Below are 16,497 nucleotides of genomic sequence, written 5' to 3' on the forward strand. Positions count from 1 at the left end.
GGGAGGTTGAGTCCAGAGGAAGAACTTGTCTCATGGCTGACCAGTCAATCGCATGACTCTCCACTGAAGCCTCGGATTGGCTTGGTCCATGGGAAGGGACAACAAGCGTCCTGGCTCCGAGGTTCCGTCATGTCGTATCTGGGTGTCCCTGGGCAACTTGCTTGAACTCTGCGCCAGAGGAGGGGTAGATCCGCCTGGACTGCCTTTTAGGGATGTTGTGAGAATCATGTAGATTACAGATGTTTCCAAATACGAGCCTGGCTGGCTCAGTTGGTAGAGTGCGCAGCTCTTGATCTCAGAGCTGTGGGTTCAAGCCTCACGTCGCGTGTAGAGATTACTTAAGAAATAAAGTCTTTTTTTTTTTTTTTTTTTTTTTTTAATGGTAGTTGGGAAAGGAATACTGTGTTGTTATTTTGGACTCCTGCCCTGAGCCTTCCTATTCATCTTGCATCTGCCCCCCAGGCAGAGAGACCAAGTCCACAGGTGTCCACGGACACGTGAGAGATTCCTGCCGCGTCCTCTGCCGTGGTTTCACGATTCACCCATGCTTGCCCTGCTTGCTTCTTCTCCAGGTCGACAAGGGAGACCTCGTGGCTCTGAGCCTCCCTGGCGGCCCAGGCCACGGTGACACCGATGGCCCCATCAGCCTGGATGTGGCAGACGGGGCCCCGGACCCCCAGAGGACCAAGGCCGCCATCGACCACCTGCACCAGAAGATCCTGAAGATCACTGAGCAGATCAAGATCGAGCAAGAGGCGCGGGACGACAACGTGGCCGAGTACCTGAAGCTGGCCAACAATGCGGACAAGCAGCAGGCCTCGCGCATCAAGCAGGTGTTCGAGAAGAAGAACCAGAAGTCGGCCCAGACCATCGCGCAGCTGCACAAGAAGCTGGAGCACTACCGGCGGCGCCTGAAGGAGATCGAGCAGAACGGGCCCTCGCGGCAGCCCAAGGACGTGCTTCGGGACATGCAGCAGGGGCTGAAGGACGTGGGCGCCAACGTGCGCGCCGGCATCAGCGGCTTCGGGGGCGGCGTGGTGGAGGGCGTCAAGGGCAGCCTCTCGGGCCTCTCGCAGGCCACCCACACCGCCGTGGTGTCCAAGCCCCGGGAGTTCGCCAGCCTGATCCGCAACAAGTTCGGCAGCGCCGACAACATCGCCCACTTGAAGGACCCTCTGGACGACGGGGCCCCCGAGGAGGCGGCCCGGGCGCTGAGCGGCAGCGCCACACTCGTGTCCAGCCCCAAGTACGGCAGTGATGACGAGTGCTCCAGCGCCAGCGCCAGCTCGGCCGGGGCGGGCAGCAACTCGGGGGCCGGGCCGGCCGGGGCGCTGGGGAGCCCCAAGTTGAGCGCGCTGTACGGGGCCCCCGGAAACCTGGACGCACTGCTGGAGGAGCTGCGGGAGATCAAGGAGGGACAGTCTCACCTGGAGGACTCGATGGAGGGCCTGAAGGCTCAGCTGCAGCGAGACTACACCTACATGACCCAGTGTCTGCAGGAGGAGCGCTATAGGTAGGTGCCCCCGGGGCCCGGCCTGAGGGGATGGGTGTGGGCTCATGGGCTCCAGGGGTGCGGGCGGATCGGAGGTGCACTCAAAAGGGTCCCAGGCTGCTGGAAGGAGCCAGAAGAGGCCCTGGGAAGGCTTCCACAGACTGGCCAGAGCAGCTGGAAGATACGGTTATGGGACTTGTGTATGGGGAGATGGTGCTGCCTGTGTCAGGGGCCCTGAATGCCCCTCCTCGGTGGTTACGGGGTCTGTGTCCAGGAGGGGAAACCGAGGCAGGGACCAGCTATGTGGCCTCTCCTCTGGAAAGTCTCAGAGCACTGACTCTGGAGCCAAGTTACCTGGGTTCAAACCCCAGCTCTTTTCTTTTCTTTTTTTTTACGATTTTATTCACATAAGAGAGGGAGAAAGAGTACAAGCAGAGGAGATGGCAGGCAGAGGGAAAGGGAGAAGCAGGCTCCCCGCTGAGTAGTGAGCCTGACGCAGGACTCAATCCCAGGACCTGGGGATCATGACCTGAGCAGAAGGCAGACGCTTAACCGACTCAGCCACCCGGGCGCCTCTGCCTGTCCTCCACAGCTCTACTCTGCCATTGACCTTAAGCAAAGTACTTAATGCTCTCCATACCTGGTCTTCGGTCTGTGCAGCGGGAATAACATGAATCCCTACTCCAAGTGTTCATGAAGGTTAAATGTCCACACCTGTAAAGCCGAACTATGTAAACATCCGGCACAGTCAGCTTAAACCTTTGGCGGACGCCGGAGTCTCTGGTCCTTGGTTCCCCTCTGCCCGCTCCACCCCTGTGCTCGCGGGGCACTTGGCACTCGCTCCCTGGGATTCTTGGCCATCTTTTCCTCAATTAGCACTTTCGCTTTTCTCCTTTATGTGTATGCAGAGGGTTTGGGCAATTGTGGGGGAACCCTGCCTGAAAACTAGTCCATGTAAGGGTCACCTTTGGACGTCGTGTGCCTGCAGAGCAGGGATCGTGTGTCTGTCCCACTGAGTCCCTAGTCCCCAGGAGAGCGTCTTAGGCCCGGGCTCAGTGGCTCACCTTGAAGTCAGTTAGTCCTTGACTCCTCCATTCATGAGCTGTGTTACTGAGGCAGGTTCCTTCACCTCTCTGTGTCTCAGTCTTCTCTGTAAAATGGGGTGACACTGGTACTTGTCTCATGGGGTTGAGGGTGACAAGGAGCCTATGACATAAGGTGGGTGAAGTCTTGGCCCAGTGTCTATAGTAACTTCCATTGTCCTTGCTGTTAAAAGGAACAGGGCTGAGCATGCTGGGTGGGTGGTGGTGGAGGAATGAAATTGATCCTGGGGAGAGGAGGGGAGTGAGGGGACCAGGGCTGCTGTCACACACCTTGTCCCTCGGCTAGGTATGAGCGTCTGGAGGAGCAGCTCAATGATCTGACCGAGCTCCACCAGAATGAGATGACCAACCTGAAACAGGAGCTGGCCAGCATGGAGGAGAAGGTGGCCTACCAGTCCTACGAGAGGGCTCGGGACATCCAGGTGCGACCCAAGACTGACCCCGGGGCGGGGGGGCCCCACCAAGCGGGGGACGATGGGTGCCTGGGCATGTGGCACATGGGGTGCGGCGGAGATGAGAGGGCTGCAGTCGGTCACCTTCTCGGAGGGGCAGGCCGGGTGCAGCCCGGGGGGCCTGCCCGCCCTGAGCCCCTGCGTGCACACCCCTGCAGGAGGCCGTGGAGTCCTGCCTGACCCGGGTCACCAAGCTGGAGCTGCAGCAGCAGCAGCAGCAGGTGGTGCAGCTGGAGGGCGTGGAGAACGCCAACGCGCGGGCTCTGCTGGGCAAGTTCATCAACGTGATCCTGGCGCTCATGGCCGTGCTCCTGGTGTTCGTGTCCACCATCGCCAACTTCATCACGCCCCTCATGAAGACACGCCTGCGCATCACCAGCACCGCCCTCCTGGTCCTCGTCCTCTTCCTCCTCTGGAAGCACTGGGACTCCGTCACCTACCTCCTGGAGCACGTGCTGCTGCCCAGCTGAGCGGCCAGCCCACCCCCGCCCCGTGCTCTCTCCCTGGCCCCGAGACGGCTCTGCTTCTCCAGGAGCGACCCTGGGTTGCCTGAGCCCCTTGAACTTCACGTGTCTGGTTCGGCCTCTCGCCCAAACTGTCCATTCCAGCAGCTCCTGCCCCCTTCTCTGTTCTCGCTTCTGTCTGATGCCTTCTCCCTGTTGGTCTGGAGGGAGCTTCGAGCACAGCCCCGACGGAGGCAGTGGGGACATCTGTGGCCAAATGGAGCAGAGGGGTCACCAGAATGGGCTGCTGGGATGATGTAGTCCCACGAGGACTTCTCCCAGCTGACTCAGGATGCGGCAGGTCAGGAAGGCCGAGAAGAGTGTGAGCAGGAGAGGGCCAGGCCCCAACCTGGAGGTTCGACAGACAGTTCCCTCCTGCGGAGATGGTCAGGGGAAAGGTCAGAGGGCAAGGGGGTGGGGGGGCTCTGCTGGTCTCAGAATGCCCAGGAGAAAGGGTAGGGCCCCCCAGCCTCTGAGCACCTGCTGGGCCAGAAAGTAGGCACAGTCTACCCCTCCTTCCAGAGCTGGTTTGAGGCTCACTTCTGCGCCGGGCCTTTCCCAGGATATGAAGGATGCAGGCTCTGGAGGTCAGGAGGGCTGTGGCTTTGGACTTGTGCTTTCCCTGTGATTCTTTCTGCCTGTCACTGGATCTGCTCTTTTCAGGGAAATAGGCCCCAGAGGCCCCGAGCCTCAGCCTAAGTAAGCCCTTAGGCCTCTGGGAGCACGTTGGGTTCTATTTATTCATTTATTTATTTGTTCCTTCGTTACCTTACCCACACTGAGCTCCGGGGAGAGGGCCTGCCCTGTCCTCCCCCGGAAGACAGGCCTTGTTCTCGGCTGTCCAGCACTTCCATACCATTTCGCCTCTGGATGATCCTGGCTGGGGGAAGGGGGGCCGAGCCACCCAGCCCCACTCTCCCAAAGTAGCCCCTCGGCCAGGACGGGAGGAGAGTGGCCTTTTATACATCTATTTATTTTGTATGTGTGTATTCGTGTGCAGGAGGTTGTTTGTTGCTTTATTTTTTTAAGGCTCTGGAGTGTTGTGTATGGTTTCTCTTCACCTCCCAGCCTTCCCACGGCACTTCCAAGAAGAGAGGGCATTTCTCGCAAAGCGAAGGAGAAATCCCCTGGAGCGGTGGACAGTAGTGCCCGTCAGCTGTGGTGGACCTTCCTGAAAAATAAATATCCTCTAAATTTTCAAAGCATCCTGTCTAGTGTTGGTTGATGGGGCCATCTCCGTGGAAACCACCGCGTGTCTCCCCACACCCAGTCATTCTGGGTAACAGACCAGGCCTCCCCTGTTGGCCTGAGGCCGCCTTCTTCCAGGATCCATCACCAAAACAACCAGGAACCACCACCAAACAAACCATCATGCTTTGGGGGGCCAAGGCGGTGGCCTCAGAGATAAGGGAGTGAGGTGATGCCAGCCCATCCGGCGGCCCAGAACCCTTTCCAGGGGAAGGGGGTTGGGAGAAAGATGCTTGAAGAAGACCAGCAGCCTCAGGCCCCAGCAGCCGTAGGCTGGCCCTGCGCATGGCCACGAGAGGGCAGCAGAGTCCTTACTCACGCTTTTCTCGGGGTTCAGTCCCAAAGAGGGGCATCTGTTGGAGTTACCACGACCTTATCCTACTGTCCAGCCAGAGCACAGATCACCCGCTCACCAGGAGCCACAGGGAGACCGGGCCCCCAGTCTCCGCCCTGCAGCTGCAGCTCCTGACCCTGGTAGTTCACGGTGCTCACAAGGCACGGATTCCCAGAAAAAACCTTGTAGGACCTTGGGGGGGGGGTTTGGGGGGGTGGGGGGGGCGAGGAGGAAGCTGGGTGCAGGAGGGGTATTGGGAAGGCACCCACCCCAGAGTCCTGGCCATAATTAGCACACCTGTGGCCAATTTCCCATCCCCTCTCAGGCCTCAGTTCCCACATCTGTACCAGGGAATGGTTGTGCTAAGTGCTGATTTCAAAGGGCTCTGATGTTCTGGGGTTCTGTGGGACTGAGAAGTCACAAGTTGCAGCTCTATCTGTGGCCTTGGGCTTGAGGGGGCCCTAGGAGTCCTAGCTCTCTACCTGGGTGCTGGAGGCTCCACAAGGGCAGAATTGGTTCATCCTTACCGTCTGTAACCATGTAGAGTCTCAGCAGGTGACCTCATGGAGTGATCCAACACTTCGGCGCTCCTGGGCCCTGCACCCCCCTTCTCTTCCAATCACACACACACACACACACACACCTCCCTTGGGGGCCGGATTCCTGGGCCCCAGGTGGGGGGTGGCTGCTCCAGGCTGCAGACATTGTCCACATTCCTCCCCAAGGTCAGGTGCCTTCCCCACACTGGCTCGGAAATGTCCCTGCCAGCCCCAGTCGGCCCGGAGAGGGAGGAGGGACTTAGGGAGGACGAGGGTCCTACTCGGCTGACAACTGAAGCTGCAAGGTGACAAGTCCAAGAAAAGGGGACAGATCAGCCCCAGTCACAGAGTCCTTCACAGAAAGGAGGGAACCACCCAGGCCCCATTTTGACAGGGAGGCATCTAGAAAAGCCGTGCTGTGCCCTGACGGGGGAGCTGGGTTCTGTGCCTCCGAGGGTCACCGACACTTTCTTGTTTGTGTCTGAGCCTCTCCTTCCCTCTATAAAAAGGGGGTGCCTTGTCTCCACTCCGCATCTGCCTCCTTTTCCCACCACACAGTTTCCCGGGGCAGCCTGTTCTGCAGGGGACCATCCTTCAGACTGCAGGACCAACAGAGCCAGGCCCCTTCCCGGAGGATCTGTCCTGTGAGGCCTAGCCCCACACATGGGGGTCCAGGCAGCTTGGTCAGACCACGTGCAGCCCCCGATGGGGACAGTCGCAGACACATTTTTGCCTGGTTGGTGCGCTCGCCCTCCAGCAGTGCTGGGCTGATGAGCGGCCGGCCTGGAGCAGCACTGGGGACTGTGCCCGCACAGAGCTGGCCTTCCTGGTGGCTGGGGAGGGAAGATCCAGGGGCAGCAGCGGCCCTCGCAGGCACCAAGCCCACTTGACAGCACAGCAGAGGCTGGTGACTCAACCTTGCTGCTCCAGGTTCCTCCAGTTTTCTTGGGGTGATTCTAGGGTGCGGAGGGAGGGGGCAGAAGGAGAGACCGGGGGCCACAGGGTGGGGAAGAGAGAGCTGGGGCTGGGGTGCATGGAAGTTTCCTGATGGCAGGAACTTCCCCCATTGGAGTGGAGGCCATGAAGGCCATGAAGTGAGGTTCAGATCCCAATATTCTAGCCTGGGTTTTGGAGCCCGTCAGCCTGGGCTCCAGTCCCAGCATGGCCACCCGCTCACCCTAGACAAAGCTCCGGCTGCTCTCAGGGGCATCTCCTCAGACATGGATAGGAGGACAGGCTCGCCGGTCTAGGGTACAAGAGGGAAAACCTGCGTGAGGCTTCAGCACAGCACCTAGAATGGGGCCAGAGACTAGCTCAAGGCAGTTGTAATGACTCTTTATTTCTGACCCCAGGGGCTGTTCAAGTGTGAAAGAATTGCCCGGAAGTGTAAGACAGACCTTGCAGAAAATGTCAAGGCTGAGGGTGATGTGGGGCTTTGGCCTCTGATCCCTCACAACTCCCCTCTTCCAGGAGCTGAGAACCTTCTTACAGCAGAGGCCTCCCACCTTAGTCTGATGGACGAAGCTGGCCCAGTCCCCAGGGGTCAGGCCCCAGCTTGAGGGAGGGGACCCGATGAGGCCTGCTCTGCCCAGGCCAGCTGTCACCACCACCCCGGTCCCGCCAGCCCGGTGTGGGCTCCGGAATCAGCATCCAGAGCCCCAGGTTTGAGTGGAGACTCAGCCACTCCCTGTCTGTGAGGTCATGGGCCTCAGTTTCCTCATCGGAAATGTGATGATATTTGTGTTACCCAAGTGGCAGCACTTTCCTGAGGCTCAGAGGAGACATTCCATGTAGGTGCCTGCTCCAGGCCACCCCCAGCTCTGTCCTAGGGGAGCTACTTGTAAGGCTGCTGCTGGGCCATCTGGGGCCTCCAGAGAGGGCTCTGACCTCCTTGTGGGCAGCGCCGGGCAGGGCTTGAAAAAGTGGCTGGTAAGTGACCCCTCTGCCTGCCGGGTTGTGGCCAACCTCCTAGTGCAAATGAAAGGAGGAAGCTCGGCCCCCACCCAGTGTGCTGGCACGGCCTTTGGGGAGGGAGGGGAGGCCAGGACTTGCCCCAGCGCATCCAGACCTGCAGGCAGGACCTGAGTCAGCCAGAAGGGCCGTCTAGGTTGGTGAGGGCAACACTGACTCCCACACTCAGCTCCACCCAGGAGCTGCTCCTCCCGGGAGCCGCTCTCCCTCCCTGGCAGCCCATCCCTGGCCTTCGACTCCCGTCTCCCAAGGCCAACTGTCCAAATGACATATCCTGGCCCCTGCGGGGCTGCCCCGGCCCCCTCCACTATGCCCCAGCCTCCAGGCAGCCACCCACCAAGTTGGCTGTGCTTCCAAATGCACCCAGAAGACATGACCCACACTCCTAGTGCCTGGGCTCTGCTGCTCGTGCATCTTCCCGCTAAAGGCTGTCTGTATCCTTGACTGTTCCTGCAGCAATTCCAGCTCATGGGCGATGACCCTGAAGTAGATGCTCCAGAAAGATCTGGGTGTCTCTGGCTGGTCTGGGGGCTCTGGTCTCTGGTCTCCTGCAGGAAGGCTGAGTTGGCTCGTTCCCACCCTCTTGGGTGCCCTGAGTAAGAAAACACTCACTTTACTGGAGTTGGGTCCTCTTGCCCGTGTTCTAGTTGAGGTCAGCCCCGAGCACCCGGATTTGGGGTGGAGGGGAGGAGAGGGTTTCCCACGAAACTGGGCACTGAATGAACTCCTGCAAAAGACAAATCACCAACACAGACCAGTTATGTGTCTCTGACCGGACCTCCTTCCTCATCTTCTCAGCCAGGCGGGCCTGGTTGGGCCTCAGTTAGGAAGACCTGAGAGATGCTATATGGTTGCTTAGAAGAAAGGGACTGAAAGGAGGTCCCCTTCCTTCCTCTCCTTCCTCTTCTTCCTCTGCTCATCCCGGAACTCTCATCAGAGTTTGGAGGCTGAGGGTCCAGGTGTGTGGCCTCCTTACCACCCTGCCTGAGGTTCAGTGAAATTTCAGAAACACGATTTAGAGCAGTAAGTAAAGAAAGACACGGTCCCTGGCCTCGAGGAGCTCATACCCTAGTGGACACACGCGCGTATGCACACATACGTACACACACACACACACACACACCTCTCTGAAACACGGCAGAGAGATAAATGCTGGAGCCGGGACTGGGGTGGGAGGTCCCGGGAGAGAGGGCGTCAGGAAAGTTTTGGAGGTTTCTCAGGGTGGGAAAGAGGCGAGAAAGCTGAGTGTCCCACAGCCGATGTTTTGGGGCAGGTGCCAGGTCTGCAGGCCGGGTACCAGGCATCATTTTGTGGCAGGAAGGGGTATGTGGCTTAGGCCTCAGCACTGCCCAGACAACTCCCCAGAAGCTGGGAGGCTGGGAAAGGGCTTTCTGAGTCTGCTGCACCGGGAAGGAGCAGGAATGAGGACAGCTGTCAGAGAGGAAAGGAAACGCCCACCCAGAACTTCTGGGGCTTGGGGGCTAACACTCAGCCATGCTGTGTGATGCCAAGCAGGTCATGGAAACTCTCTGGGGCGTCAGGGTCTCCAAGGCTACAAAGAAGAAGAACTTAGGAAGGAGAGGTTGATGTTGCTAATGAGTCTCTGGGAAGATCCCAAAAGGGGTCCCTGCACAAACCTAACTCAAGGACAAGCCCCCTGTAGAGTGGAGGAGAGTCTTGGCTTGGCTAAGGTCACGAACCTAACTCAAGGACGAGCCCCCTGTGGAGTGGAGGGGAGTCTTGGTTTGGCTGACGTCTGTGAGCAGCACCTGTGCTGACAGGGGAGTCAGAGGGAACAGGGAGAGGCCCAGGACCCAGTTCTTTTTTTTTTCCTTTTTCTTTTTTTAAAAGTTGGCTCCACAACCAGTGTGGGGCTTGAACTCACGACCATGAGATCAAGAGAGGCACGCTCTACCCATTCAGCCAGCCAGGCGCCCTTGAGGCCCATGTTCTAACCACCACAGGGGTCCTCACTGCTGGATGCTCAGGCTGGGGGGTGAGGTGCGGGGGGGAGCCCAGGGTGCGGTGCGGGGGGAGTCTCAGGGGCGTGAGAGGAGCCGGGTGGGCTCCTTGGGGACATCCTGGCCTCCCTCTCTCCCTCCCCCACAGGTGGGGCTACGGATGAAAGAGATATCAGGGTTGTCCTCTCTGCTTGGCAGCTCTAAGATTGAAAAGGAGGTAGTGGCTTCCACACACAGCCATGGTCTCCTCAGGTATGATTTGACAGTGGGGGAAAGCCCCAGCCTGGCCCAAAGTCATGGCCGACTCGATCCCTTTTTCTGTCTGGGAACTTTTCAGCTAAAAATGTTGTGTGCGCTGATTCATTGGATCTTCACCTCAACCCTGGAGGGTGGCAAACCCTACAGATGAGGAAACTGAGTCTCAGCGAGATGAGGGAACTTCCTAATGGGCACAGCTGGGGATGGCAGGACCGGGGACGGAGCTGGGCTTGCGGACGGCACCATCGCTCTGAACTAAAGTCTGATGCCCGTGGATGGGCGACCTGTTGTGGCAGGTGACCTGAGAAGGGGTAAAACCAACAGGCAGTTACCTCTTAGTATGAATGAGTTTATCCCATTAAACACTTTCTTTACTCTGCCAGAGAAAGATAAGATAAGATTGGGTGGTGTTGGGGGGGTGGGGAAGCTGAGGAAAAAAAAAAAAACACAAAAAACTTTCAAAGAGTTGGGAATGGAAGACAAAACTTATACAAACTCCATTGACTTCCTGTTTTTCAGAGCTGGTGCCTTGAAGCCCCAGAGTGTAATGCTAGGTTCCAGAAGAGAAAGGCCCGGGGTGGGGGTTGGGGTGGGGGAGATGGTCCCAAGGAGACATTCATGTCTGTGTTCACCAAACCCGTAAGAGTATTTGCTTTGTGTAACAGAAGGAGGATGCTGGGGTGAGCTGCCCCCGGACTTTTCTTCTTTGAGCATCTTGAAATCTACCCCTAAAGAAAGATGAAAACAGACGACAGTACAGCTTGGTAACTGCTAATATGGGGTCATGGTGTAAGGAAGAGCGGATAGCTGCCAGAGGGGAGCTGGGCTGGCCAAGTTTTCTTCACTTGATGACACATCCTTTGTCAGATGTTTTTCACCCAACCCAGAGCCTCATAAACCTTCCAGCTGGCAAGTCCGCTTCGTGGCCTTACTTAAGTCCCTCTTGCCAACAGCGCCCGGTAGGGCTGGCCGTGCCTGTGATCACCCTGTGACCTCAGCAGCTAGCTGCAGGGCCGTGCATGGGGCCTTGATGGAACCTCTGGCCGATGCTCCCATTATACAGATGAGGGAATGGAGGCCCGGAAATGGGAATTGACTGCCCAAGGTCATCACAGTCAGGGGTTGTTGAGCCTAGGCTCCCGCCTGCAGGAGATGTCCCCACCATGACACACACACGGGGGAGGAGTGGGGCTTGAGGGGGAGGCACCCCCATGCTCCGTGCATGGTCCTAGATGGAAGGTCAGGTGGTGTGGGGGAAGCGGAGGGGGCGCTGGCCCCATCCTGAACGCAGGACGCTCTGAAGCCAGGGAAGAGGGACAGGGGAGGGGAGAAAGCTCTTGTCAGCAGGGCTCAGATGGTGGCCAGGCAGGAAGCTGACTTCTAAGACTCAGCATCATCCTTCAGTCTTATTGGACCCTCACAAGCTATGGTTATTTAAAACAAAATTTAAATGAGAGGCACCTGGGTGTTCTGCCTTCGACTCAGGTCATGATCCCCAGGTGATGGGATCAAGCCTTGCATCAGGCTCCCTGTTCGGTGGGGAGCCTGCGTCTCCCTCTGCCCTTCACCTTGCTTGGGTTCCCTCTCTCACAGTGTCTTTCTATCAAATAAATAAATAAAATCTTAAAAAAAAAAAAAAACTTAAAATTAAATGAGTCAATAGTAAGCAAAATTAGAAATTCATTTCCTTGGCTATACCAGCCACATTTTGAGTGCTCAGTAGCCATGTGTGACCAGCTCCTGCTGTGTTGGACAGCACAGGCCGAGAACATCATGGCAGATGTTTGTACTGGGAAAGTGCAATTCCAGACATGTTACAGATGTAATCTCATTTAAAAATATTCTTCTGGGGCGCCTAGGTGGCTCAGTGGGTTAAAACCTCTGCCTTCGCCTCAGGCCCTGATCCTAGGTTCCTGGGATCGAGCCCCACATTGGGCTCTCTGCTCGGCAGGGAGCCTGCTTCCCCCTCTCTCTCTGCCTGCCTCTCTGACCACTCGTGATCTCTCTCTCTCTCTGTCAAATAAATAAATAAATAAAATATTTAAAAAAAAAGAAAATAATAAAAGTATTCTTCTGAGTTTCATTAATACATTTTTGTTGTAGAAAATTTAACAAGGAGGGGTCCCTGCGTGGCATCTGACTTCAGCTCGGGTCATGATCTCGGTGTCCTGGGATCAAGTCCGGCTTTGGGCTCCCTGCTCAGTGGGGAGTCTGCTTGTCTCTCTCCCCCTTCCTCTGGCCCTCCTCCCACTTGTGCACATGCTCTCTCTTTCTCTCAAATAAATAAATAAATAAAATCTTAAAAAAAGAAAAAGAAAAAAAAAAGAAAATTTAACAAAGAAACTCAAACCACAAGTGATCCCCGCATTTGACCTACGGCCTCCCAGTCTTATTCTTCCTTTAAATGAAAATTCAAATCACGCACATTGAAAAATTGCAAACAGTATAGGGGCACAGAGAGTAAAATTATCCCTCAAGAAACCCTACTCCAGGGGCGCCTGGGTGACTCAGTGGATTAAAGCCTCTGCCTTCGGCTCAGGTCATGATCCCAGGATCCTGGGATCGAGCCCCGCATCGGGTGCTCTGCTTCCTCCTCTCTCTCTGCCTGCCTCTCTGCCTACTTGTGATCTCTGTCAAATAAATAAATAAAATCTTTAAAAAAAAAAAAAAAAAGAAGGTAAATCCATGATTTGCATTTACATCTTTAAAAAAAAAAAAAAGAACCCTACTCCAGAGGAAAGCGCCATCAGGCCATCAGCAGCCTGGCACACCGTCCTCTCCGCCCCACCATCTCGTGGACTCGGAGGGGCCGCCTTCACCACACCACCCGTTCGCTGTCTCTTGCTGTCAACAGCTTCAAGACTCCCAGTCCTTCCCCTTCCATGAACCCAAAGCTGCAGGCACAGCTGAGGAATCTCAAGGCTGGGGGGGGGCGGTGGTCCCTGCCCTCAGAGCAGCCCCCTCAGCTGCCTCTGCTTTAGACCCTCTCGGCACCTTCTGCCGGAGAAGCCCCTTCTTCCCCTTCCCCCCTCCTCGGCTCCCTGCTCCTCGGGTTCTGTCCTTCTAGCTCCGGGGCCGGCGCCATTTCTCCCAGCCATGGAGCCAGCAGAATATAGCAGAGGGGTCAAGGGCATGGCCCTGGGATCAGTTAAGGGTCTGCAGCCTGCCAGGATCCCAGGACCCTGCCCGGCGTGGCTAGGCTCCCTCTGTCTGTTGTTCTCACCTGTGGCGGGGACATGACCCATAACCGTCCCTCCTTCCGTGTTGCTCTGAGAGCTGAGTGAGAGGATAGATGTAAAACACTGCGTCGGGAGATGGATAGTGTCATCGTCTTACAACAGATAGGACGGAGGCTCAGGGAGGTCTAGGCCCCTCTCAAGCTCCTGGTGGCAGGAGGGGGCAGAAACCTGGTTCTTGTCCCCTGTCTGTCTGGCTCCAAAGCCCCTGCCGCTGTCTCTGCAGGGCATTCCCGGTCTCAACCTGCCCCTAAGCTCCAGAGCATATGCATCCGGGTCCACAGACAAGCCGCGAGGCAAGGGAGGCAACAGCAGGACTACAAGGTGGGCCTAAACCTCTGACTTTTCCCGAGCTGGTGGCCTCGGAGGGCCACAGTCCCCTGGGAGGACCTGTATGATGGTCCTCCTTCCGGCAACTTCCCACAGCTCTATGTCTCCTCCTCTGCAGACCTCAGTTTCCCCTACAGATAACAACCTTGTCTGTCACCTGCTCTTATGTGACCTCCGACTCTAGGAGACATCAGGGACCCAGACTTGGGCTTGATGGGGGTAGGAGGCCAGCTGTGCCCCTCATAGTTTTACTTTGCATTTTCCTGATGATAAAGAGTTTAAGTGCGTTTTCACGTGGTTGTACACTATTGGGATACCTTATGAAGTGCCTATGTATGTCTTGCGCTGATTTTTCTTCTGAGTCGTAGGCACTGGAGAGGGGCAGGGGTGGCCACTGTGGACACCAACCCCACATTACCTTCGCTCTCCCCAAGCTCCCCTGGGCCCCAAGGTAGGGTGGGGTGCTCGACAGGCTTGCTGGGTGAGAGCAGGTTTGGAAGGAGTTTAGGAAGGGTGTGGCTGGCAGGCTCAGGCTCAGGTGTGATCACTAGAGAGGGGGGCACACCTTCCAGCCAGGGCAGGGTGGCCTCTCCCACAGGCCCGCCGCATGACCCCCACAAGCCCTCAGCAAGGGGTGAGCAGAGCTGGACACCTTCCTCCATCCACGTCCACCCGATGCCAGCTCACCAGCCCTGCCTTCCCAGGTGGTGGGTGAGGAGGGCCAGGGATCCAAGCTCCGATGGCCCCCAGAGCTGGAAGGATGGGAGTGGGGAACTTGTCCTCACAGGCCCAGCTGGCCAGGGGCTCTGTTCCCCCAGCCACCCTCCCCCAGAGGGAGCAGGAGTAGACAATGGCCACCGGTGACTCACCCATGAGCCATCTTCCCAACCCCACACCTCGGGGCCCATCCCGTGAGAGCCCAAGCTGTCCTCCTTGGGGGCTGGAGACGAGCCTTCCTTGGTTGCCAGCGTCCTCTCTCCTTGCCCAGACTGCTGCCCGCTCTGCATAGCACCCTGCTTCAGGGTCCCTGGAGGGAGGGCTTTGATCCCAGCAGCCCCAGGTGGTCGGAAGAGACTCCTCTGGGAAAGCCAGCAGAGGCCGAAGGGGCCTGCTCTCTCTGGTCTGGCTACCCTGCCCCACCCCCCTCCCCAGGGCCTTACCCACTGTCTCTCAAGTCCCTGCATGGTCCTTGTTCTTTCTCCATCTTCTCCCGGGACAGAGCTTAGAATCCGCCTGCAATTTATTTCCTTCCAGGAGGCCAAACAGTTGAAGCAGTGAGAAGTCCCAGTTAATCCACCTCATGCAGGCCAGAGCTCACTGTTAGAAAGTATTTCCTTTTGCTGAATTATGATCATCCTCTCTGTAGAATCCACTAGACAGCACTTCAGGAATGTGATGTCCATTCCCAATCCCCATTTATTCTCAGATTCTTCGCTTGGAACCCAGTGCCCTCAGTTCTCAGTTCTTCCTCCTCAGATTGGTTTTAAAACCTTTCGACAGTTTGGCCCTTGTCTCCTGGAAACATTTCCATTGATCTGAGTTCTTCTTGGAACATGGTGTCTAGAAGGAGGAGTGGCACTGCGGCCAGAGCCCCGTCACACGGAGCGGGAGTGGAACATCACCTCCCAGCTGGCACAAGGAGACTGTCAGGAGCCCTGTCGTCTGGCTGGCTGCGCTGAACTTGGGAACCCTCCTCGGCGTTTTTGGAACCACGCAGCTGCTTAGCCATGTTCAGGTTGGATGGCTATGCGTCGGTCACCCTGGCCCATGTGACTGCTGTCTCCACAGGCTTGCAGGACTCTCTGTCTGCCTGGTTGTGAGGGGCTCTCCTGGCAGATGGGGCCCATGGCGGGAGCCCAAGCCTCGGGCTGTGGCTCTTCATAGGTTTTTAATTAATTAATTTATTTAAAATACTTTATTTATTTATTTGACAGAGAACTACACAGCAAGAGAGGGGGAACACAAGCAGGGGGAGTGGGAGGGGGAGAAGCAGGCTTTGCACCGAGCAGGGGGCTGGATATGAAACTCGATCCCAGGACCCTGGAATCATGACCTGAGCTGAAGGCAGCCGTTTAAGACTACCTTCTTTCTACTGAGCCACCCGGGCGCTCCTCTTCATGGGTTTTTACTCTTGGACTCCCTTGAGGGCCTGGTGGGAAACTCTGTATTCTCTTCCCAGAAAAATGGACCTCCTCAAAAATTCTGCAAATTGGTACCAGCACATCCTACGTGCCATCACTGGACTCCAGATCAGGAATCTCCATCCAGAAGCTGATGTCTGAAAACTGAACCCTGAGACAGTCTCCCTGTCCACACTGTGGGGCCCCGGGCACATTTCAAGAGCTGTGTTTGACAGCTCACCAAGGATGCTCCGTGCATCACCTCCGACAAATCCCGGAGTAAGGCCTTATGACTGAACACACAGGAGGTCAAGGCCCATAGAGGTCCAGCGACTTGCTCAAGGTCACGGAACCCGTCTGGACAGAGTCCTGCTAGACTCTTCTACTAACATGGGGCCTCCCGCCTCCCAGTGGGGGGCACACAGAGGAGAAACAGCTGCCGCTGGCTGTGGGGAGACCGGTCCTGCACACGCCCAGTGAGCAGGTGAGCTGTAGGTTTTAGAGGTCTCCTTCCTGGCAAAGGCAGAGAAGGGCCAGGCAGCCAGGCTGTGACTTGTAGGAGGGGAGGGACAGGGCAGAAACCAGGCCTGGAGCCTGAACCCCAGGAACCCAAGGGACAGAGAAAGAGACCCTGGACCCCTTCCCTCCCTCCCTCCAGGCGCGTGCAGACCCTTCCCTTGGCAGGAGCGCCCCCCACCCCCACCCTCCCCGCCACACTGGTGAGAATGAAATGTGGTCAGGGAGGAGGCAAGGTTCAGGATAGAGTACAGCCGAGTGGATGAGGTTTACACACAGACACCACACTTGACTAGTTGAGGTCAGGATTGAATTGCCAAGACATTCTTGCTTCCCCCAACCCCCTTACTTGACCCAGAAAACTCAGCCAGCAGGGCCCAGCTCACTCCCTTCAGGACGCTTTCCCCTTGTGCCCCTTGGCAGAGGGTCTTGCT

General features: G+C 57.0%; 1 protein-coding gene across 6 annotated transcripts in view; it reads left to right on the forward strand.

Annotated features, from left to right (window-relative positions):
- Positions 1-4,755, forward strand: part of TMCC2 (transmembrane and coiled-coil domain family 2) — a 37,807-nt gene extending 33,052 nt beyond the window's left edge. For all 6 annotated transcript variants that reach the window (XM_004756425.3, XM_013058222.2, XM_004756426.3 and 3 more), the window contains 3 exons: positions 573-1,513; positions 2,882-3,017; positions 3,206-4,755. In XM_004756425.3, the coding sequence (XP_004756482.1) occupies positions 573-1,513; positions 2,882-3,017; positions 3,206-3,517 (1,389 nt within the window). In that variant the 3' untranslated portion in view covers positions 3,518-4,755. The remainder of the gene's footprint in view (positions 1-572; positions 1,514-2,881; positions 3,018-3,205) is intronic.
- Positions 4,756-16,497: the final 11,742 nt, after the last annotated feature.

This window comes from Mustela putorius, unplaced genomic scaffold (genome assembly GCF_011764305.1).
Source record: "Mustela putorius furo isolate JIRA1106 unplaced genomic scaffold, ASM1176430v1.1 tig00000508_pilon_pilon_pilon, whole genome shotgun sequence".
NCBI lineage: Eukaryota > Metazoa > Chordata > Mammalia > Carnivora > Mustelidae > Mustela > Mustela putorius.